Below are 23765 nucleotides of genomic sequence, written 5' to 3'. Positions count from 1 at the left end.
TAGAAGTTTCCACAAAATTCAGGGTTCTGTGTAATAAACTGTTCTATATGGATAATATTTTGATAGGCTTTTGTAAATATTTTCATAACTGAGAGTAGGGCATCTAAACAATTTAAATATTTGTCTAGTGTCTGTTCTGGAATGGGTGACTTTTTCTCCACGTATTTTTTTTAGTTAACATTCTCAGCAGTGAGTGATGATAAAACCCAAACAAGGAGATTATGATTTTAATATGCTTTATTTAAAAAGTACACAGTTTTAAATTGGTTTGAATGAGTTCCAAGCAGAAGGGAAACAGCCTACCACCTGCAGGCCCATTTGTGATGAAGGGTATATCATGTGGCAAACTCACATTTGCATGATGGGCAAAGTAAAAAGATAACTTTTTTTGTCAACATATCTTCAAGAGTTTATGTCACGCACAGTTGAAAATCATGAGATGCTGATGGTTGGATTATAGTCATGTCTCCTATGTTGCACCATATTTTGGTTCACAGTTTATCCATGATCTAGCATGCCAAGAGGACACCTCAGTCAGTGTCACCTTGAGAAGAGCATCCAAAGCAGCGGGAGCAGAATAAGGAACAGCTTGGCCTGGAGACCTGGTGCACCCCCACACTCCCTTGCATTCTCCTATGGGGAAAGGTAGGGTTGGTTAGAAAGAAATGGGCTGCAGAATGCCTTAACTTTCCAAACCTCTCCATAGCCTGTGTGATCTACAAAAGGTAGAAAGGAAATGTGTCTAAATTTCATCAAGTCAGGAATGAGAATCTCTGGTTTTAGTTGTGAATGCAAAAAAATACTTGTAATCACTCTTTGCATATTAATATGCAGAACACTCACTCAAGAGGTACAGTACTCTACCTTAGTAAAGAGGTATGGTATGATATTTTAAAAGCAAAATATTAGTCTTCTGATTTTTCCCTGTCAGAATGTTAGCAAATGACCATGTCTAAGAAACCTCATACTTCCAGAAACTGGGCAGAAGGTTTTTGTCTCTTCCTTCTTTTTATTTGGGGGGAGAAAGACCCTGTTTACAAAAAAGAAATCAAATTAGCCCTTTCTGAAGCATGTTGTTTTATCCACTAAGTGTTGGAAATTTCTCCAAATCCATTGTCATTCAGCTGTTTTCTTATCGATGGGCATTAATTTCCTTATCTGTTCTTTACTGCTACAAAGAGGGCTGAATGTGGGTCCTTACCAGACAGTGCTGTCTGCCCCTGCCATGGGTAAAGATGCCCAGGAATGGGACTGACAAGCTAAAGGGTAATTTAATTTTGCCTTTTTTTTACATGTGCATTTTACATTAGGCATGATCAATGAATTTTATCAAAGGCCTTTTCAGCATGCATTTGTATAAAGTTGCTATGGAATTGTCTTTTGAATATAGAAGCAAACATTCTCAATAAATACCAATTGATACTACATGAAATTTAATATCTTTCTAAAGTTTGCATAGTTTAAAGGTGAGAAGACACTCAACTGGCTCTGGTGGCATTTTCTAAGAGTAGGTATCTTCCAAGTCTCCCGCAACTCTTGAATTTGTATTGTTTTTCTAGGTTTTATATTTTTGCTTACAGCATTGCAGCAGGTATGCTTTTATGGTTCGGGAAAGTCCATGGTACATTCAACCTTTCTCACTGCTAAGCTGAATCTTCTTCTGACCATCTTTGTGTACAAATTGAGTGTCTTTATAGTTGTAACTTTGTGTGGGTAGGGGGTTTAGGGGTTATCCTTCACACATTGTGCCCATTTATCAGACATCAGTATTGCCATTTTTCCTTCAAGTGAAATTCTTGTAGACAAAAGTCTGTCTTAGACTAAGAAGGGGGTAGTGATTTTAACTACAATTAAAAATTAGTAAACTAAGAGGGTCAGAGCCACATTGTATTTGTCAAAAGTGATAAAATTACAGTACATCCAATGTTGAGGGGCTGAAAGTAGAAAACCATTAGCCTCCCTGAATATTTGTAGACTGCCTGAAAGGGATTGTTTTCTCAATTTCATTGAGAACAGAAACAGTTCTCACACTTACCTCGGGATGAAAGCCATGACAAGATTCTGGACGTCTTCTGATCTTCTGGGCCTTTAAACGTTCACACTTCAGGGATTCATTATGTTGACTGTAGTTAAGGAGGTTACTTTTTCGTATTCTGGATTTGCGAGGTCAAACTTGGCACTTAACAACTTCTGACTCTCTAACAGTGGAAAGAATATCATCCCTCTCTCTAGTTTTTCTCCTCCAGGTTCTCTTTACTGTGTACCCCCCCCCCCCCACCAGCTTCACCATTCATGGCTGGACCTACACACAAAAGGATATACCTAATTTCAATGGGTGCCATGGTGATGGGGGCCACGGACTCGCAGAGGCAGCTGCTGTCCACCACCACCATGAACAGGTTGCTGCTTGGGATTTGCTGGATGACAAAGGACCTGTTGGAACAAGAGGTAGCAAGACAATGAGTAGCCATTGACCATCCCTTAGGTAAAAAACTGTGAGGAAAACTATTTCCTCAGTGGCAACTTCTATAACATTTTGGAAAACAAGTTTTAGAGACTTCTTTACTATGAAAATTGTCTTCTACTATGAGGTTTTTCATTTACAACTAATAAGCTGTGCTACACAGTTGAATAGGTTATAACCTATAGGTATGGCCATATACATCTCATAAAACTCAGCTTGGACAGACTAGAATTTTGTATGTACAAAACCAAGGAGTCAGAGTTGGCTACAGTTGAGCTCAGTTTGCAGGGTTTAAGAGGTTACGCTTTTCCAAGGTTAATTTCCTTTATTGCATGTTCCTCTGTAGTGTTTCCTGTCTTCCTTCCCCCAAGCATAGGCTGAAGCTCTGTCAGGTAGTAAACTTCCTAGCCCCTCTCTGTACTGCTTTGCACAGTATCTATCCAAAACAAAGGTATACTGTTTTTGAATGAAATTAATGCTAGTTTTTAGGGAAGTTCCACCCTTCTCAGCCTCTAAAGTCTACTGGTACTAGGGCTGTTTAGCAACTCAAACCTTCTAGACCCTCAGTATAGCTTGTCTAAGTAAAATAAGCTTGATAATGCTTCCTTCTGATATTACCCACACAGTAAAATGCCAAAGTAACACTACCATAAAAATACTCCTTTTCTCAGAAACGATGCTGTGCCAGTTTGGATGTATTGTGTCCCCTTCAATGCCATGTTCTTTAATGCAATCTTGTGGTGACAGACATATCGTGTAGATTAGGTTGAAATCTTTGGATTAGGCTGTTTCCATGGAGGTGGCCCCACCCATTCAGCATAGGTATTGATTTGTATTGATTTAATCATCGGAGTTTTATATATGAGCTCAAACAGAAGGAGCTCGCTGCTGCAGCTTAAAGAGACATTGCTGACACTTCGGAGATACTAGCCCAGCATTTGCTCTGGAGAAGCCAAGAGAGGACAAAACACCCCAAGAACAACATTTTGACAAATGCAGGAGCTGAGAGAGGAGCTGGAACACAACCCAGGATCAGCAGATGCCAGCCACATGCCTTCCCAGCTGCCACTGGCCATCCTCCAGCGAAGGTACCTGATTGTTGATGCCTTAGCTTGGACACTTTATGGCCTTAAGACTGTAACTTTGTAACCAAATAAACCCCCTTTATAAAAGCCGATCCATTTTTGGTGTTTTGGAGAATGGCAGCACTAGCAAACCAGAACACATTTTGGTACCAGAGGAGTGGGGTGCTACTGCTGCTGAGTTTGCAAATACCATCCACGTTGAAATGGTTTTTAGACGGATAAGGGGAAAATTCTGGAAAAACTGTGAGGAGCTTGATAGAAAAGGTCTGAATGTCTTTGAAGAGACTGTCCATAGAAATATGGACTCTAAAGATATTTCTGATGAGGCCTTGAACAGAAATGTTGAATGTGTCATTGCAAACTGAAACGAAGGTGATCCTTGTTTTAAAGTGGCAGAGAATTTGGCAAAATTGTGTCCTGGTGTCAGATGGAAGGCAGAATTTGAAAGCAATGAGCTGAATACTCAGCTGAGGAGATCTCTAGACTATGTGTGGAGGATGAAGCCTGGCTTCTCCTTGCAGCTTATAGTAAAATGCAACAAGACAGAGAAATGAACTCTTAGGTACAGGGAAAAATGAAACCAAATTGATGGTCTGGAAAACTCTGGGTTTCTAGAAAGTGAGACCCCAATGGCTACAACCCCATGTGAGGGTTTAACCAAACATGAAAGCTGACTGCCATTTCAGTACAAGTCAGGATTGGAGATGGAGTTATCCAGAAAGCATTTGTGGAAAGTCCCATTGTCTGATGGTTTTGACCCCTGTAAACTGCATGCCAAGCCTACAAAATTTTTGCAAGACCCGTGTAGACAGAGCCACTGCTGGTCTGGACTGGAGGGCACAGAGAAGGAACAAATTGGAGGAAAAATTTCTTCAAAGGGAGAACCATGGAAATTGAGGTCTATAGTCAAGAAATCTCAGGCAAGGGAGCAGAGCAACCCATGCACATGGAAAGAGTAAGTTTGCCCCAGAGGCAGAGGGTGGGTCTTCCGAAACGTACACATTCCAAAGAACAGAAAGCATTAATTTTTTTTTTTTATTCTTTTCTATCTAACTTTTTTTTGATTACAGTAGAATAATACAGTTGGAACAGTGGACACTAAAAGTTTAAAAACACAGTCCTTGAGAACAACCCAGACACAAATCTGTGCAGCAACCCCTTAAATACTTTTATTAGATAAAAATAAAACAAAGGTTGCAAATAAATGAACTAAGCTTTTAAATCAAGCATTTGGGAAGACAGGATCATAAACCTACATCTGTGCCCTATTCCTCCAGTACACAGAATTGAATATCTTTGCCCCTATCCAAAGCTCATCTCCCAGGCCTCTGCAAGGACATGATTTGATATAAGAACACGAAGTGATAATTGCAGTTTTCTTCATCTACTACCCATTCCCTTCACTTTATAAACATGCTGTCACACCTCCCATCTCCCTTGACCTTCTCCATAGCTATTTCTCTCTTCTCCATTATAATACAACAACTAAAAAGAATTATCCAGAGTGTCTCTCCCTACTGTCTCATGCCTCTACTTTTTATAGAATCCTTTCCAGTAAGGCTGTAGTTTGTACCACTCTAGGGACTCAGTTCTTGTTATGGCCACCAATGACTTCACCACTTTTCTTCTCAATCTCCATTGCTTCCCCTTCCTCCCTACTTGCTCCTCACTTGCACACTGTCTGCCCCTCCTTACTTGCTTACAATGGGCTGTAATGTCCATGGGACCAAAGCTTTATCTGTTCTTCCCATGGTTAACTCCAGTGCCTTAGAGCTGTGCTTAGGACAGAGCAGATTTTCCACAAATATTTTTTGAATCCATGACTGTAAAGATAAAAATAAAAGAATGAAATGGAAAAAAATATACAAAGATACTGACAGACCGAAATCTGGTTTAGAAGAGCAAGAACATAAATCAACTTTGGACACTCCTGATCAGAAAAAGAAGTCACAAAATAACATTATATGTCAAAAGGGAGTGATGTCATCAATGTAGCAATGTAAGACCTCGCCTGGAAAAGTCTTCCCTCAGAATCAACTAACCAAAGGACAAATCCCGCTTGCTTAGAACACTGGAGGATGATCGAGTCTGGAGAAGGACTCCACAAATGCTGAATCAAAGAATAAGAGGAATAGTCTCCAAGATCAGGTAGGAGATTTTCTTCCCAGCCCTCCCAGTCTGGACCACCCCCTTCACTCAGTCTTGTGCAACTTGGGATTCACAAAAGGCAGCACAGCCCAGGCCCCGCTTGCCACAGATGTACACTATAGAGCCACTCACAGCAACAAGCTAGAACCACACACAAATCCAGGCACAGGGGCCCCAGGTAAAGCACAAGCTGCTGAGGAGTGCGGCATACAAAAGGACCCCCAGGGGGAAAAAAGAGACACTGCGACAGAACTGGTGGCAAGAGGTGCACTCAATCCAGTCTCTTTAGCTGGACCAAGTAAATGCAAAACAGAACTTCCTGGATTCCTGGACTGACCCACTTTTCTGGCTTGGTTCCATCTGGGTCCCTAGGGTGGGATATCCTAATGGGGAAGAAACTGGAGGCAGAAAAGCCTCACAGAAAACAGGGGAGGGAGGGACTCCACTGCTGTAAGACAGGACCAGTCCCAGAAAAGAAAGGTAGAAGGAAAACGGGGCACTGAATGAAGGAGATAACTTAAAGTAATAATAAAAGCAGGGGGAAATTTTTGGCACGAAAGCAAACAGCAGATCAAGATTCCTGGAGAAGGAACAGAGGAAAGGAAGCTTTCTTCTGGAAGTGAAACAATTGTACAAAAAGTACAATCTTAAAAATTGTACCATATATCCAGGGTAAGAATCAGATAAAGAAGAGCTGAGAAAATCTGAACATGGATTATGCTAAAGGTTCAGAATTAGTCGGCCCAGATATCAAAGCAGAGCTTTAACACAAAGCCAATCAACAATGAAACCCTAGAAAAGAGGAGGAAGTGGACCCTCAGAGTTAACACATCAAAATAATCAGGTGCCCAGACATCAAAAAATTACAAGCCATGCTAAGACACTTGAAGTATGGCTCAGACAAGGGAACAAATTAAAACTTGAGAGAAGACATTGTGTGAGCAGAAAGAAGACTTTTGTTTTGTTTTTTTTTTCCTGTGGGAGCTGCTGGGTTGAGAGGAGTGTGGCCTTCTCTCCCTGCCATGGCATGTGCTCATCCATTGATACTGGTGTACTCTGTGAAGGGAAAGTCATACAGCAAAAATTTTATTTTGTCTGCTGCATTAAAAGCTCTTATTAGACCAGATATTGTGAACTTTGTTCACACCAAGTTTCACAAAAACAAAGACAGCCCTCCGCTGTCAGTGAGTTAGCAGGTCATCAAACCAGTGCTGAGTCCTGAGGCACTGGTAGAGCTTGGCTTGATTTACCAGAGTTCAAGGTGGTGGGCCTCACCAATCAACCAGGGTACTTTTGGAATATATGCCATGGAGGCCACATGTTGGCACCAACCAACACAGGACATCGACGGCACCGAGCGTGAACACAACACAGAAGTGATTTGCCATCTGCCCTGGCTGCTTCAGTCTTACCAGAGCTGGTCCTGCTAAAGGTCATCATGTTGAGGAAGTTCCTGAACATCCTTCAGTGGTTGAAGATAAAGTTGAAGGCTACAAGAAGACCAAGGAGGCTGTTTTGCTTCTTAAGACACTTAATGCCTGGTATGATACCAAAAAAGTCTATGCCTCTCAGCAAATGAGAGCAAAATAAGAAACCATCATCACATCAAGTACAGGGGACCATGTGTCAATTATAAGGAGGACAATGGTATCATCAAGGCCTTCAGAAACGTCTGCAGGATTACTCTGCTTAATGGAAGCAAGTGGAATATTTTGAAACTTGCTCCTGGTGGGCACATGAGACATTTCTGCACTTGGACTGAAAGTGCGTTCTGCAAGTTAGATGACCTGTATGGCACTTGGTGTAATAAAGCTTCCACCCTCAAGAGTAACTACAACCTTCCCAGACACAAGACGATGAATACAGACCTTAGCAGAATCTTGAAAAGTTCTCGAGACCCAACGAATCCTCGGAGCACCATGTAAGAAAATTCATCACCAAGTCCTAAAGAAGAATCCACTGAAAAACCTGAGAATCATGTTGAAACTAAACCATATGCAAAGACTATACACCCAAACACCGTTCTTCACTAGCCCAGGAATTATAGACTCAGAGTAGATAAAGCTGCAGCAGCGCTCAAGGTCAAATTAGATGAGAAGGGGGTTCCAGGCAAGAAACCTGTAGTGTGGAAGAAAGGAGGAAAGAAGGCTGTTGGTGTTAAGAAGCCTGCAGTTACTAAGGAGTCAGCAGAAAAGAAACATATAGAAGAAAAGAAGACTGCTGCTTAAATTGCTTATTGCATGTTCTAGTTTGCTAATGCTGCCAGAATGCAAAACACCAGAGACGGATCGGCTTTTATAAATGGGGGTTTATTTGGTTACACAGTTACAGTCCTAAGGCCCTAAAGTGTCCAAGATGATGCAACAATTGGGTACCTTCACTGAAGGATGGCCAATGGTGTTCAGAAAACCGCTGCTGGCTGAGAAGGCACGTGGCTGGCATCTGCTCCAAAGTTCTGGTTTCAAAAATGGCTTTCTCCCAGTATGTTCCTCTCTAGGCTGCAGTTCCTCAAAAATGTCACTCCTAGTTACACTTGAGGTGTTTGTCCTCTCTTAGCTTCTCTGGAGCAAGAGTCTGCTTTCAATGGCTGTCTTCAAACTGTCTCTCATCTGTAGCTCCTGTGCTTTCTTCAAATTGTCTCTCTTGGCTGTAGCTCCTCTTCAAAATGTCACTCTCAGCTGCACTGCACTGAGTTCCTTCTGTTTGTCAGCTCATTTATATGACTCTAGTGATTTAATTTAGATCCACCCTGAATGGGTGGGGTAACACCTCCATGAAAATTATCAGTCATCACCCACAGTTGGGTAGGGCATGCCTCCACAGAAACACCCCAAGAATTACAATCTAATCAACACTGATACATCTGCCCACACAAGATTACATCAAAGAAAACCACAGCACATTGCATAAAAGTCAAATTATTTTGGACAGCTTATTTTGAAAAAAAAAAAAAACCAGACCAAAGAGGCAGTGAGAAAAAGAACCATAACAGAAATTATGAAAGGCAGAACAATGGAGGATAAAAATATGCTACAATCATACAACAGCAGATTTGAGCAGGCAGAAGAAAGAATAGTGAACTAGGAGACAGGATAATGGAAGTCATACAGTCAGAAGAACAGATTGAGGATTTGAGTGAGAAAGCATACAAACATAGGCATCATGGACATCCCAAAAGGTGAAGAGAAATGGAAAGGGGCAGAAAGAATATTTGCAGAAATAATGGCTGAAAACTTCCCAACTCTTATGAAAGACATACAGGTCCAAGAAGCACAATATACTCCAAACACTGAAAGAACTACTCTGAGACACATCGTAATCTGAAGGTCAAATGGCAAAGATAAAAAGAAAATTCAAAAGCAGAAACCATGGAGGTCAGAAAGGAGTGGTATGATATACTTGAGCTACTTAAAGAGAAAAATTGCCAGCCACAAATTCTTTATCCAGCAAAACTAACCTTCATAAATGAGGGAGAGATTAAAATATTCACAAATAAACAGAAACTGAGAGAGATCATCAACAAAAGACCTCCCCAACAAGAATTACTAAAGGGAGTTCGGCAGATTGAAAGAAGATGACTGAAGAGAGTGGCTTGGAGTATTGTGAAGGAATTAAGATCTTCAGTGAAGGTAATTAAAAGGGTAAATGCAAAACCCAATAGTGCTTATTATGAGCAGAATGTTTAACTAGGTTGAACTTAAGTGTTTGGAAATGGACAAAGGTGTTGGTAGCACATTATTGTGAGAATAACTAACAGTGCTGAATGGTGTGCGAATGTGGTGGAAAGGGGGGAAGCTTAGAGTCACATATGTCGCCAGAAGGAAAGTTGGAGGTTAAAAAATGGGACTGTATAAAACAGTGAATCTGGTGGTAGACAATGTCCGTGATTAAGTGTAGAAATATTAGAAATCTCTTTCATGAACTAGAATAAATGTATGACACTATAGCTAGAAGTTAATAGAGGGGTATATAGGAAAAAACACCTATAGCAAACTATAGACTACAGTTAGTATTGGTATGGTACATTTGTTGCTGTTGATGAAAGAATATTAAAATACTACTACTAGTCAATAATGGAGGGGGGGTTAGGGGTATGGGAGGATTTGTGTTTTCTTTTTTGTTTTTAATGGATGCACGGCTGTATGACAGTAGCATGGGCAACTGATTGTTCACATACCATACAATCATCCAAAGTGCACAAAATCAATAAAATTGAATAAAGAGCTAAAAAAAAAACAACATAACTGTGCACCCCAGCAGGAACCAGAAAAAGAACAGTGAACTAAACCCAAAGGAAGTGGAAGGGAAGAATTAACAAAGATTAGAGTGGAAATAAATGAATAAAAAAATAGAATCTATAAAACCAAAAGTTGATTCATTGAAAAGATAAAAAAATTTTACAAACATTTAGCTACACTGAAAAACAAAAGAGTAGATGCAAATAAATAAAACAGATCATAAAGGATACTATGAACAAATGTATGCCAACAATCTTGGCAAATTAGATGAAATGGACAATTTCCTGGAAACACATGAACAACCTACACTGACTTAAGAAGAAATAGAAGACCTCAACAAACCATTATAATTAAAGAGATTGGATCAGTCATCAAAAACTTCCCAAGAAGGAAAAGTCCAGGACCAGATGACTTCACTGGCAAATTTTACCCAGCATTCCAAGAAGAATTAATACCAATTCTGCTGAAACTTTTCCAAAAAATTGAAGAAAAGGGGATACTACCTAACTCATTCTATGAAGCCAGCATCACCCAACCCTAACCCTAGCCTGATTAATGATGCTACAAGATAACTGCAGACCAGTTTCTCTAATGAATATGAATGCAAAACTCCCCAACAGAATATTTGCAAATTGAATCCAACAATACATTAAAATTATACACCATGATCAAGTGGGCTTTATTTCAGATATGCACAGGTGGTTCAATGCAAAATCAATTAATGTAATAAACCACATTAACTAATTTCAAGGGGAAAAAGCACATTATCTTCTCAATTGATGCAGCAAAGACATTTGACAAAATTCAGCATCCTTTCTTGATAAGAACACTTTGAAATATAGGAATAGAAGGAAAATTCCTCAACACAATAAAGGGCATACAGGATTAACCCACAACCAGCACTGTACTCAATGGGGAGACACTGAAAGCTTTTCCTCTAAGATCAGGAACAAGAAAACGGTGCCCACTGTCACCACTAGTATTCAACATTGTGCTAGAAGTAGCAAGAGAAGTTAGGCAAGAAAAAGAAAGAAAAGACATCCAAATTGGAAAGGTAGAAGTAAAACTTTCACTATTTGCAGATGACAAGATCCTATATTTAGAAAGTCCTGGGGAAAAAAAAAAGAAAACTACTGGAGCTAAGAAATGAGTTCAGGAAATTGGGGGGATAAAAGATCAATACAAAAATCAGTAGGGTTTATATACACTAGGAAACAACAATCTGAGGAGGAAATCAAGAAAAAAATTCTATTTGCAATAGCAACTAAATGAATCAAATATCTAGGAATTAATTTAACCAAAAATGTAAAGGACCTATACATAGAAAACTACTAAAAGAAACCAAAGATGACCTAAATAAATGGAAATTCCATGCAATACCAGTCAAAATTCCAACAGCCTACTTTGCAGAAATGGAAAAGCTAATTATCAAATCTGTTTGGTAGGAATAAGGGGCTCCCAATAGCCAAAAAACCTTTTGAAAAAGAAGAATGAAATGGGAAGACTCACACTCACTTACTTTAAAACATATTATAAAGCTACAGTGGTCAAAACAGCATGGTACTGGTATAAAGGTGAACATACTGATCAATGGAATCAAACTGAGAGTTCAGAAATAGACCCTCAGATCTATGGTCAATTTATTTTTGACAAGTGTGTCAAGTCCACTCAACTGGGACTGAGGAGTCTCTTCCATAAATGGTGCTGGGAGACCTGGATATCCATAGGCAAAAGTATGAAAGAGGACCCCCCTTCTCACACTCTATACAAAAATTAACATAGAATGAACCAGTAACATAAAAGTCCTAGAAGAAAATGTAGGGAAACATCTTCAAGATCTAGTGTAGGCGGAGGGTTATGTCATCAACATGGCAACATAAACAGCTACTGAAAACTCTCTCCAGAGATTCAACAAAAGAAAAGGACAATTCTGAATTGTTTGAAACTCTGGAGGAGGATATAGACTGCAGTAAGACCCTGTAAAAGCTGAATTGAATAAAGAGAAGAAATATCAGGTAGGAATTTTCCATCCCAGACCAGCTGTTCCTCTCCCCTCACTCAGTCTCTTATGTGGGAAAGGCACAGAAACAGAAGACTGGCACCCTCCCAGCAGGGACACAGATTTTGAAATCTCTCACAGCAGTGAAAACTACCCTTACTGTTTGAAGACCTGGTGGACAGGGGAGAACATTTCAAGGCCCAGATCAGTGAGGGACAAAGAGACAGAAAATGTGGACAGAGACTGTTTCCAGACCTGGGTCTGAAAGCCCTACCCCCACCCTTGAGGGAAGCAGCAGCCAGTGGCCATTTCCTTCCCTTGGACATAGCTGTGTTGGCTGAGTGAGTACTTTGGCACAGGGGTAGACCCACATTGAGCCAGACTTTGGCTGGCAAAGTGAGGGCATAGGAATCCAGCATTTGCAGCCTCTGCAGATGATTAAGTTACTGAACAGCACCATCTGCTGGACAGTCCACAAAGTGCAATGGAAGAAAAAGACTTTTTAAAACATGCGTCAGACCCTTTCTTAGGAGCACAGGAGCTGGTCTACACACCCTGTAAGGAAACCCAGCCCTGTTTTGGCTGAGAAATAGGGACAGTCCAACTGTTAAGGCAGGGACCCCAAACAAACCCAGGTCTTGCTGGCCGGTGGAACACAGCATCACTGGAAGCCAGCAGATTTGTATTACCACACACAGTGAACTTGCTGGGGTACCCAGTGCCTACCTCACATTCCTGTGGCAGGTCATGGTAGGTGCCTGATTTTGGGGGGAAGACTGGGAGGCAGAGCCAATCTGACAACTTGCCAATGAGAGAAACAAAGAAAAGATCGAGTTCAAAGACCACCACCAAGAAAACCTTAGGCAAAAGAGAGAAAACCACCTCTGGAATAAACCAGTCAAGAAAATCAGATGCCTAGACAGCAAAATATCATGGGCCACATCAGGAAACAGTAAGATATTGCCCAATCAATGGAAAAAACTTACACCTCATCTGAGATTTGGAAGTTGAAAAAGCTAATTATAGATGTTCAAGCAAATCTTTTAAATAAAAAATAAGTTGAGAGAGCATGTGACAAAAGAGATGAAGGATACACAGAAGACACTGGGTGACCATAAAGAAGAATTCATAAGCTTGAAAAAACAAATGGCAGAACTTATTGGAATGAAAGGTACAATAGAAGAGATGAAAAACACAATGGAGATAAACAACAGCAGACTTGGAGAGGGAGAAGAAAGGATCAGTGAACTGGAAGACAGGACATCTGAAATCCTGCACACAAAAGAATGGAAAAATACGAGCAGGGTCTCAGGGAACTGAAGGACAATACAAAGCACACAAATATATGTGCTATAGATTTCCCTTTTCTTCTCCTTCTGGGACAAGTGGCAGAAGGAATAATAGAGGAAATAATGAAAATTTCCCAACTCTTAAGAAAGACATAAAATTACAGGTCCAAGAAGTACAGCATACACCAAACAATTGATCCCAGTAGAGCTACTCCAAGACACTTACTAATCACATTTCCAAATGTCAAAGACAAAGAATTCTCAAAGCAGCAAGAGAAAAGTGATCCATCACATACAAGGGAAGTTCGATAAGACTGAGTGTGGCTCTCTCAACAGAAGCCATGGAGGCGAGAAGGCAGTAGTATGATATATTCAAGGTACTGAAAGAGAAAAACTGCCCATCAAGAATCCCATATCCTGCAAAACTGTCCTTCAAAAATGAGGGAGAGATCCAAGATGGCAGATTAATCCAAGATGGCAGATTAGGAGAAACAGAGCAAAATATTTCTCCATGAAAAACACTAGATAAAAGACAGAAAGTGCCCCAGAATACCAGTTCCAGCATTGTACCAGCTGGACAACCATCCACCATGACTATGCACTTGGTGAAACCAAGAGTCTGCGTTCAGAAATGAGTGAGTGAAGCTGCTGAGAAAACAGCAGCCACCGCAGTGGGGAGAAACCAGGGGTTGGCATTTGGAGATGTGTTAGTTTAAAAACCCAAAAGTGGCTACAGATCCAGCAGTGAGAGCCACGCAGTTGAGCACCTTCTGCGCCGCAGGAAACCGCCTCAGTATCTAGCATGGACAATAGCCTTTTGCACACCTGCAACTAATTGTTCCAGAGCTAGGAAGGCGGAGGGTCCACAGAAGTGGGAAATTACCATGCCCTGTACAGCCATCTTTTCAGGGGACTGGGAATGCCCCTGTGCAGTGCCACAGCTGAGAACGTCCCTTGGGGATTCTGCTTGCCTGGGACTTTGCAGTCTTTGCGGAGGCCCACAAAGGGCACAGCTTGGAGGCAGGTCCCACATGGAAGTTCCAAGGGCCCTATACCAATCCCAGGGACTTGTGGGCCTGTGACAGAGGGAGACTGTGGGGAGTCTGAGCTGAAGGGCTGGACTCATGCAACAGCTCTAAGTCTCCAGGAAAGGCTAGGAGATTTAAGTCTTAAAGCCACCTTCCCTCCCTAACTGCACAGGGCACACCCCCCACCTTCAGGGCTGGCTGCACCAACTACACACAGAAAATTGATGTACTGATTGGACCCCACTTACCACATAGACAAAGTTGGGGAGAACTGGCTTGAGGGGAATAGGTGTCTCAGGGGCGCCATCTGCTAGTAAGTCAGGGAAAGTGTACTCCACCAAGCTGTAGCTCTGACAATTTACACATAATTGGTCAAATAAGCCTATATATCCTAAAAAAAGCCTATCAAGAAAAGCAAATGCCAAGAGGCCAAAAACAACAGAAAATTTTAAAGCATATGAAGAAACCAGAAGATATGGATAACCCAAACACCTAAATCAAAACATCTGAGGAGACACAGTACTTGGAGCAATTAATCAAAGAAGTAATCATAAACAACAAGATCATGGCACAGGATATAAAGGCATGAAGAAGACTCTAGAAGAGCATAAAGAGGAATGTGCAAGAGTAAATTAAAAAATAGATGATCTTATGGAAATAAAAGAAACTGTTGATCAAATTAAAAAGATTCTGGATACACACAGTACTAGATAAGAAGAAGGTGAGGAAAGAATAAGCAAGCTTGAGGGGTGCAGGCATGAAAGTACAAAAGAAAGAATGGAGAAAAAAATAAAAAAAACTCGAAACAGATCTCAGGGATATGATATAAGGATCGCTGGTGTTCCAGAAGGGGAAGAGAAGGGTAAAACATCTAGGAAGAGTATGCAAAGAAATTGTTGGGGAACATTTCCCAGCCCTTCTAAACAACATAAATACGCAAATCATAGACACCCAATGAACTCCAAATGGAATAAATCCAAATAAACCCACTCTGAGACATATTCTGATCCCATTGTCAAATGCTAAAGAGAAGGAGCAAGTTCTGAAAGCAGCAAGAGAGAAGCAATTCACCACCTACAAGGGAAGCAACATAAGACTAAGCAGTGACTACTCAGTGGCCACCATGGAATTGAAAAGGCAGTGGCACAGCATATTTAAAATTCTGAAAGAGAAATCCTGCCAACCAAGAAATCTTTATCCAGCAAAGCTTTCCTTCAAATTTGAGGGAGAGCTTAAAATCTTCACAGACAAGCAAATATTGAGAGAATTTGCCAACAAGAGACCTGCCCTACAAGAGATACTAAAGAAAGCCCTACCAGCAGAGAAACAAAGAAAGGAATGAGAGGTATGGAGAAGAGTTCAGAACTAAAGAGATTAAGTAAGGGTACATAAAGAGGAGGGTGGGGAATGTATCTGATAAGCAAAAACCAAAGGATAGGATGGCTGATTCAAGAAATGCCTTCACAGTAATAATACTGAATGTGAATGCATTAAACTCCCCAATTAAAAGATACAGATTGCCAGAACAGATGAAAAAATATGAACCATTAGTATGTTGCTTCCAAGAGACTCAGCCACAAAGAAATTGAAAGTGAAAGGATGGAAAAAATATTTCATGCAAGCTACAGCCAAAAGAAAGCAAGAGTAGCAATATTAATCTCAGAGAAAATAGACTTTAAATGCAAGGATGTTATGAGAGACAAAGAAGGCCACTACGTAGTAATAAAAGGGGCAATTCAACAAGAAGAAATAACAATCGTAAATGTCTATGCATCCAATAGAGGTGCCCAAAAATACACAAGACAAACATTGGCAAAGGTAAAGGAAATAACAGATGTTTCCACATTAATTGTGGGAGACTTCAATACATCACTGTCTCCTATAGACAGATCAAACAGACAGAGAACCAATAAGGAAACTGAAAACTTAAACAATCTGATACATGAATCACATTTAACAGACATATATAGAACATTACATCCTAAATCACCAGGATACCCATTCTTCTCTAGTGCTCATGGAACGTTCTCCAGAATAGATCATATGCTGGGCCATAAAACAAGCCTCTATAAATTTAGACAGATTGAAATTATTCAAACCACATTCTCTGACCACAATAGAATACAATTAGAAGTCAATAACCATCAGAGACTTAGAACATTCACAAATACCTGGAGGTTAAATAACACACTCCTAAACAATCAGTGGGTTAAAGAAGAAATAGCAAGAGAAATTGCTAAATATATAGAGGTGAATGAAAATGAGAACACAACATATCAAACTTATGGGATGCAGCAAAGGTGGTTTTGAGGGGGAACTCTACAGCTCTAAATGCTTACATTAAATAGTAAGAAAGAGCTAAAATCAAGAACTAATGGAACAACTGAAGAAGTTAGAAAATGAACAGCAAACTAATCCTAAACCAAGTAGAAGAAAAGAAATAAGGATTAAAGCAGAAATAAATGACATAAACAAAAAAACAATAGAGAATATAAATAATAGCAAAAGTTGGTTCTTTGAAAAGGTCAACAAGATTGACAAGCCCCTAGCTAGACTGACAAAATCAATAAGAGAGAAGACCCAAATAAACAAAATAATGAATGAGAGAGGTGACATTACTGCGGGTCCCAAAGAAATGTAAAAACTTATAAGAGGATACTATGAACAACTGTATGCCAACAAACTGGATAATGTAGAGGAAATGGACAATTTCCTGGAAACACCTAGAATGACCAGAGAAGAAACAGAAGACCCCAGCCAATGAGATCCAATCAGTCATCAAAAAGCCTCCCACAAATAAATGCCCAGGGCCAGATGGCTTCACAGGGAATTCAACCAAACTTTCCAAAAAGAACTGACACAACTCTAACTTAAACTCTTTCAAAACAGTGAATAAAATTGAACACTACCTAACTCATTTTATGAAGCTAACATTACTCTCATACCAAAACCAGGCAAAGATGCTACAAGAAAGGAAAACTACAGGCCAATCTCCCTAATGCATGTAGATACAAAAATTCTCAACAAGATACTTGCAAATTGAATCCAAAGACACATTAAAAAAAAACATACTCCATGACCAAGTGGGGTTCATTCCAGGCAAGCAAGGATGGTTCAACATAAGACAATGTAGTAAAACACATTAACACATTAACAAATCAAAAGGGAAAAAATCAAATGATCATCTGAATAGATGCTAAAAAAGCATTTGACAAAATCCAGCATCCTTTTTTGATAAAAACACTTCAAAAGGCAGGAATTGAAGGAAACTTCCTCAGTATGATAAAGGGCATATATGAAAAATCCACAACCAGCATTGTAGTCAATGGTGAGAGACTGAAAGCCTTCCCTCTAAGATCAGGAACAAGACAGGGATGCCCGCTGTCACCACTGTTATTCAACATTGTGCTGGAAGTGCTAGCCAGGGCAATCCAGCAAGACAAAGAAATAAAAGGCATCCAAATTGGAAAGGAAGAAATAAAACGGTCATTATTTGCAGATGATATGATCTTGTATCTGGAAAACCCTGAGAAATCGATGACACAGCTAGTTGAGCTAATAAATTTAGCAAAGTAGCGGGATACAAGATTAATGCACATAAGTCAGTACTGTTCCTATACACTAGAAAGGACCGAACTGAAGAGACACTCAAGAAAAAGATACCATTCTCAATAACTAAAAAAATCAAGTATTTAGGAATAAACTTAACCAAGGATGTAAAAGACCTATACATAGAAAACTACATAACTTTACTAAAAGTAACAGAAGGGGACCTAAAAAGCTGGACAACTATTCCTTGTTCATGGATAGGAAGGCTAAATGTCATTAAGATGACAATTCTACTGAAACTCATCTACAGATTCAATGCAATTCCTATCAAAATTCCAACAACCTACTTTGCAGTCTTGGAAAAGCTAGTTTTCAAATTTATTTGGAAGGGGAAGTTGCCTAAAAACATTCTAAAATACAAAAACGAAGTGGGAGGACTTACACTCCCCGACTTTGAAAGCTTATTATAAAGCCACAGTAGTCAAAACAACATGGTAGTGGCACAAAGATAGACACACTGATTATTGGAATCAAATTGAGAATTTGGAGATGGACCCCCAGATCTATGGCCGACTGATCTTTGATAAGGCCCCCAAAGCCTTTTCAACAAATGGGGCTGGGAGAGCTGGATATCCATATCAAAAGAATGAAAGAAGACCCCTACCTTGCACCCTACAAAAATATTAACTCAAAATGGATTAAAGACCTCAATATAAGAGACAGTACCATAAAATTCCTATAAGATAATGTAGGGAAACATCTTCAAGACCTTGTATTTGGAGGTCACTTCCTAGACCTCACACCCAAATGACAAGCAATAAAAGAAAAAATAGATAAATGGGAACTCCTCAAGCTTAAAAGCTTCTGTACTGCAAAGGAATTTGTCAAAAAGGTGAAGAGGCAGCCAACTCAATGGGAAAAAAATTTTGGAAACCATGTATCTGACAAAAGACCTACAACTCAACAATAGTACAGACTGCCCAATTATAAAATCGGCAAAGTATACGAAAAGACGATTCTCTGAAGAAGAAATACAAATGGCCAAAAAACACATGAAACAATGTTCAGCTTCACTAGCTATTAGAGAGATGCAAATTAAGACCACAATGAGATACCATCTCACACCAATTAGAATGGCTGCAATTAAACAAACAGGAAACTACAAATGCTGGAGAGGATGTGGAGAAACTGGAAATCTTAGTCATTGTTGGTGGGACTATATAATGGTTCAGCCACTCTGGCAGTCAGTCTGGCAGTTCCTTAGAAAACTAGATATAGAGTTACCCTTCGATCCAGCAACTGCACTTCTCAGCATATACCCGGAAGATCTGAAAGCAGTGACACGAATATTGTATGCTACCACTAATGTGAACACTGTGAAAAATGTAAAATAAATGGTTTATATTGTAGAATGTAGGGGACCTAGTGATAAACAGCAAATATTGAAGGGGGAACGATAATCTAATAAAAACAGAAGTTATGGAGGGTAAACTTACTGTTCTGGGCATGCTCAGGAACAACTATGGTTTGTTAATTTCTGGGGGGTATGGTAGGAACAAGTTCTCAGAAATGTAGTTATTTTAGGTTATTTGTTTTTCTTATTCCTTTGTTGGGTTACAATCTGTTTATTTTCTTGGGGTAGAGTAGGGACATGTTAGAAACAATGTAGTTATTTTAGGTACTTGTTTTTCCTTATTCCTTTGATTTGGCTTTGTTTGAAATGTTTTTTTCATTGTTTTTTAATTTTTTGATAAACTTTGAAAGAGTGAAAAAAATAAATGAACAATGGGGGAGGAGAGGAATGGAATGTTTGGGATGTTCTTTTTTATTCTAATTTTTATTTTATTTTTTGTAGTAATGAAAATGTTCAAAGATTGATTGTGGTGATCAATGCATAACTATGAACAACTGATTTGTACACTTTGAAGGATTGTATGTTATGTGACTATATCTCTATAATTTGCTTTTAAAAAAATGAGGGGAGTTTAAAATATTTACAGATAAACAGACACCGAGTTTGTGAACAGGAGACCTCCTCTAAAAGAAATACTAAAGTGAGTGCTACAGATAGAAAAAGACAGGAGAGAGAGGTTTGGAGAAGAGTGTATAAATGAAGATAGGAGATAGAAAGAGGGTAGAGATTGGGCATTTGATGTTGAATGAGTACTGAATGTTCTAGAGGATTGATTATATAGATCTGGAAATGGATAGCACAATCCTCTGTGATGGGCGCACAATACTGTAAAACTTAGTGAAACCTAGATTGGTCAATGAGTGTGATTAAATGTACAAATATAAGAATGTGCGTGAGGCAGCAGCAAGAAGCAATGAAGTTGTGAGCTATGCAACTAGGTGAATGGACCACAAGGACAGTAGATTGAGTGAATAAGCCAGAAATGAAAAGACAAACATTATAATGGCTCACTAATATGGACTAATAATAACGTGCACACTCTGAGAATTGAATCTGGGAGCATGGGTTATTGGGGCAGGCTTATGTAAAAGTTTCCAGATTGTAAGCTCTTATAGCAGTCACATCTATTGTAACAGCTATTTCTAAAGTTTCATATTCTAAGCTGTTTGTGTGTGACATAATTAGTCCCTGGAGCTCCAGGTGTCTGTGTGGCACCTAGGACTTGGAGCCCGAGTTCGTCAACTGTGAGTGTTGGCACTGCCCCATGAATCAGTCATTACAGAGGCTGAAAAGGAGATCAGACTTCAGTTGGAGATATGAGCGAAATGGACTTGGTTGAGATTGGGATAGGTCAGACTAAAAGGTAGAGGAGGATATTAACTGTTTTTTAAAATTTGGCTTCTGTTTGGGATCAATGAAGCAAGGTTTATTTGGTGCAAAATCTATGTTTTATGTTGCACACTATGTAATTTAACTTGTGTGGTCAGTTTACTCAATATATCTTAATTACATGGAACCTTGACTAGGGAGTGAGATCTTGTTGGTTTGTACAGGTTAGCATGAAGCCCCGATACAACCCAGAGTAATTTGGGCAGAGAATAAAAAGTATTTGCAAACCCCCCTTGAGGATCTGGGGGGAAATGCAGAAATACTAAACCTCCCCAGGTGGGGATGTTCCTGCTATTCTCACAAGCACTGGGGACTACCACCTGAGTAGGCCAAACACTCGATCTTGGAGCTTGCCTTATGAAGCTTGTACTGCAAAGGAGAGGCTAAGCCTACTCACAGTTGTGCCTAAGAGCCACCCCCAGAGAACCTCTTTTGTTGCTCAGATGTGGGCTCTCTCTCTAAGCCAACTCAGCAGGTAAACTCACTGCCCTCCTTCCCTATGTGGGACATGACTCCCAGGGATGAGCCTGGATGCGGCATCATGTGATTGAGAAAGCCTTCTGGACCAAAAGGAAGAAGAGAAATTAAACAAAATGAAGTTGCAGTGGCTAAGAGATTTCAAATGGAGTTGAGAGGTCACTCTGGAGGTAACTCTTATGTGTTATATAGATATTCCTCTTTGGTTTTTAGTTTATTGGAATATTTAGAGGGAAATATATGAAACTGTTGAACTGCAATCCAGTATCCTTGATTCTTGAAGGCAAACCTATGATTTTGTGGCTTACATGGTCTGACCGTGTGTGAAAATCTATGGCTCACACTCCCTTTACACAGTGTATGGACAGATAAGTAGAAAAATGGGGACAAAAAGTAAATGACTAATATGGGGGAGGAGGGGTAAGGGATGTTTTGAGTGTTCTTTTTACTTTTATTTTTATTCTTATTTTTTGGAGTAACGAAAATGTTCAAGAATTGACTGTGGTGATGAATGCACAACTATATGGTGATACTGTGAACTACTGTGAATAACTGTTTTACACTTTGGATGATTGTATGGTATGTGAATATATTGCAATAAAAATGGTAAAAAAAAAAAAAAAATCCTTGCAAGATTTTTTGTAGATATTCACAAGATTATTCTAAAATTTATATGGAAAGGGAAAGAAACTAGAATAGCTAAAACAATTTCGAAAAGAAGAACAAAGTAGCAAGAATCAGTCTACCCACTTTCAAGACATTATGCAGTTAGAGTAATCAAGACTGTGGTATTGGAGGAGGGATAGGCACATATATCTATGGAAGAGAATAAAGAACTCAGAAATAGACACACATAAACACACTCAACTGATTTTCAACAAGGAGCAAAAGCAATTTAATGGAGGAAGGAGTGCCTTTCAACAAATGTTCCTAGAGCAATTAGACATTCATAGGCAAAAGAATGAATCTCCACCAAAGTCTCACATCTTCGACAGAAATAAACAAAAAATGGATCAGGAACTTTTTTAAAAGGAGAACTCTTCAGCATATAAGGCTTGGCAAAGAGTTTTAGATTTGGCATCAAAAGCACAATTCATGAAGTAATATTTGATAAACTGGACTGCATTAAAATTTAAAGTTTTCTCTGCAAAAGACTGTTAAGAGAAAGAAAAGCTTCCATTCTTGACTGGAAGAAAACATTTGCAAACCCCATATCCAACAAAGACTAGAATCTAACAAAGACTAGAATCTAAAATATATAAAGGACCCTCAAAACTCAACAGTAAAAAAGGAGACAATCCACTGAGAACATGAGCAATAGATGTGAAGAGATACTTCACTATAGAAGATTTACAGATGGAAGATAACCACATGAAAAGATGTTCAACATCATTGATATTAGGGAAATGCAAATTAAAACCAGAGTGAGGTATCACTGCATACCCTCAAAATGGCCTAAGTAGAAAAATACAGACAACACCAAATGTTGGTTGAGGATGCATAAAAACTGGATCACTGATGGATTGCTGGTGGGAATGCAAAATGAGGCAGCTACTCTGTAAAACAGTTTGGCAGTTTCTTTAAAAACTTAACATGAAATTATCGTATGATCCAGCAGTTACATTCCTGGGCATTTATTCCAGAAAAATGAAAACTGAGGTTCACTCAAAACTCAGTACACAAATGTTTATAGCAACTTCATTTACAATAGCCAACAGGTGGAAACAATCCAAATGTCCTTCAACAGCTGAATGTTAAAGACAATATGGTATATCCATGCCATGGACTACTACTTAGTAAAAAACAGAAAGCAACTATCCTTTAACAACCTGGATGAGTCTCCAGAGAATTATGGTGAGTGAAAAAGCCAATATTTAAATGATAAAATTATAGAAATGGAGAACAGATTAGTGGTGCCAGAAAATAAGGAAGGGGTGGCTGAGGTAGGGAAGTAGGGGGATGTGAGGAATCTTTGTGATAATGAAAATGTTCTGTATCTTAACTGTATTGACCTCATCATCTTGGCTGTGATATTGGACTATAGTTTTATAAGCTGTTACCATCAGGGGAAAATGGGTAAAGGGTGCACAAGCTCTGTCTGTATTATTCCTTATAAGTGCATGTGAGTCTACAATTATCTCAAAATAAAAAGTTTCATTAAAAAAAATAAAGATCTAGTGTAGGTGGTAGTTTCTTAGACCTCACACCCAAAGCACTAGCAATGAAAGAAAAAAATAGATAAATGGGGCCTCCTAAAAATTGAATACTTCTGTGCGTCAAAGGACTTTCCCCAAAGGGTGAAAAGGCAGTCAATTCAATGGGAGAAAATATTTTGAAACCACATATCTGATAAGGGTTGCATATCCAGAATATATAAAGAAATCCTACAACTCAACAATAAAAAGATAAACAACATAATTTAAAAAGGGAAAAAGACAAGAATGGACATTTCTCCAAAGAGGAAATACAAATAGCTAAAAAGCACATGAGAAGATGCTCATCTTCACTAGCTGTTAAGAGAAATGCAGATCAAAACCACGAGATACCTTTTCACACCTACTACAATGGCTACTATTAAACAGAAATCTGTAACTGTTGGAGAGGATGTGGAGAATTAGGGACACTTATTCACTACTGATGGGAATGAAAAATGATACAGGTGCTGTGGAAGATGGTTCAGCGGTT

General features: G+C 39.3%; 1 protein-coding gene across 6 annotated transcripts in view; it reads right to left on the bottom strand.

Annotated features, from left to right (window-relative positions):
• Positions 1-219: 219 nt before the first annotated feature.
• The window catches only part of CACNA2D3 (calcium voltage-gated channel auxiliary subunit alpha2delta 3), a 1184653-nt gene continuing 1161107 nt past the window's right edge, over positions 220-23765 (bottom strand). For 5 of the 6 annotated variants that reach the window (XM_037798412.1, XM_037798419.1, XM_037798428.1 and 2 more), the window contains 3 exons: positions 2321-2433; positions 2036-2118; positions 220-633 (listed from right to left, as the gene is read on the bottom strand). In XM_037798412.1, the coding sequence (XP_037654340.1) occupies positions 541-633; positions 2036-2118; positions 2321-2433 (289 nt within the window). In that variant the 3' untranslated portion in view covers positions 220-540. The remainder of the gene's footprint in view (positions 634-2035; positions 2119-2320; positions 2434-23765) is intronic. The other variant, XR_005210766.1, reaches the window with a different exon arrangement.

The sequence above is a fragment of the Choloepus didactylus genome, chromosome 1 (assembly GCF_015220235.1).
Source record: "Choloepus didactylus isolate mChoDid1 chromosome 1, mChoDid1.pri, whole genome shotgun sequence".
Taxonomy (NCBI): Eukaryota; Metazoa; Chordata; class Mammalia; order Pilosa; family Megalonychidae; genus Choloepus; species Choloepus didactylus.
This window is presented reverse-complemented; position numbering and strand designations above follow the sequence as displayed.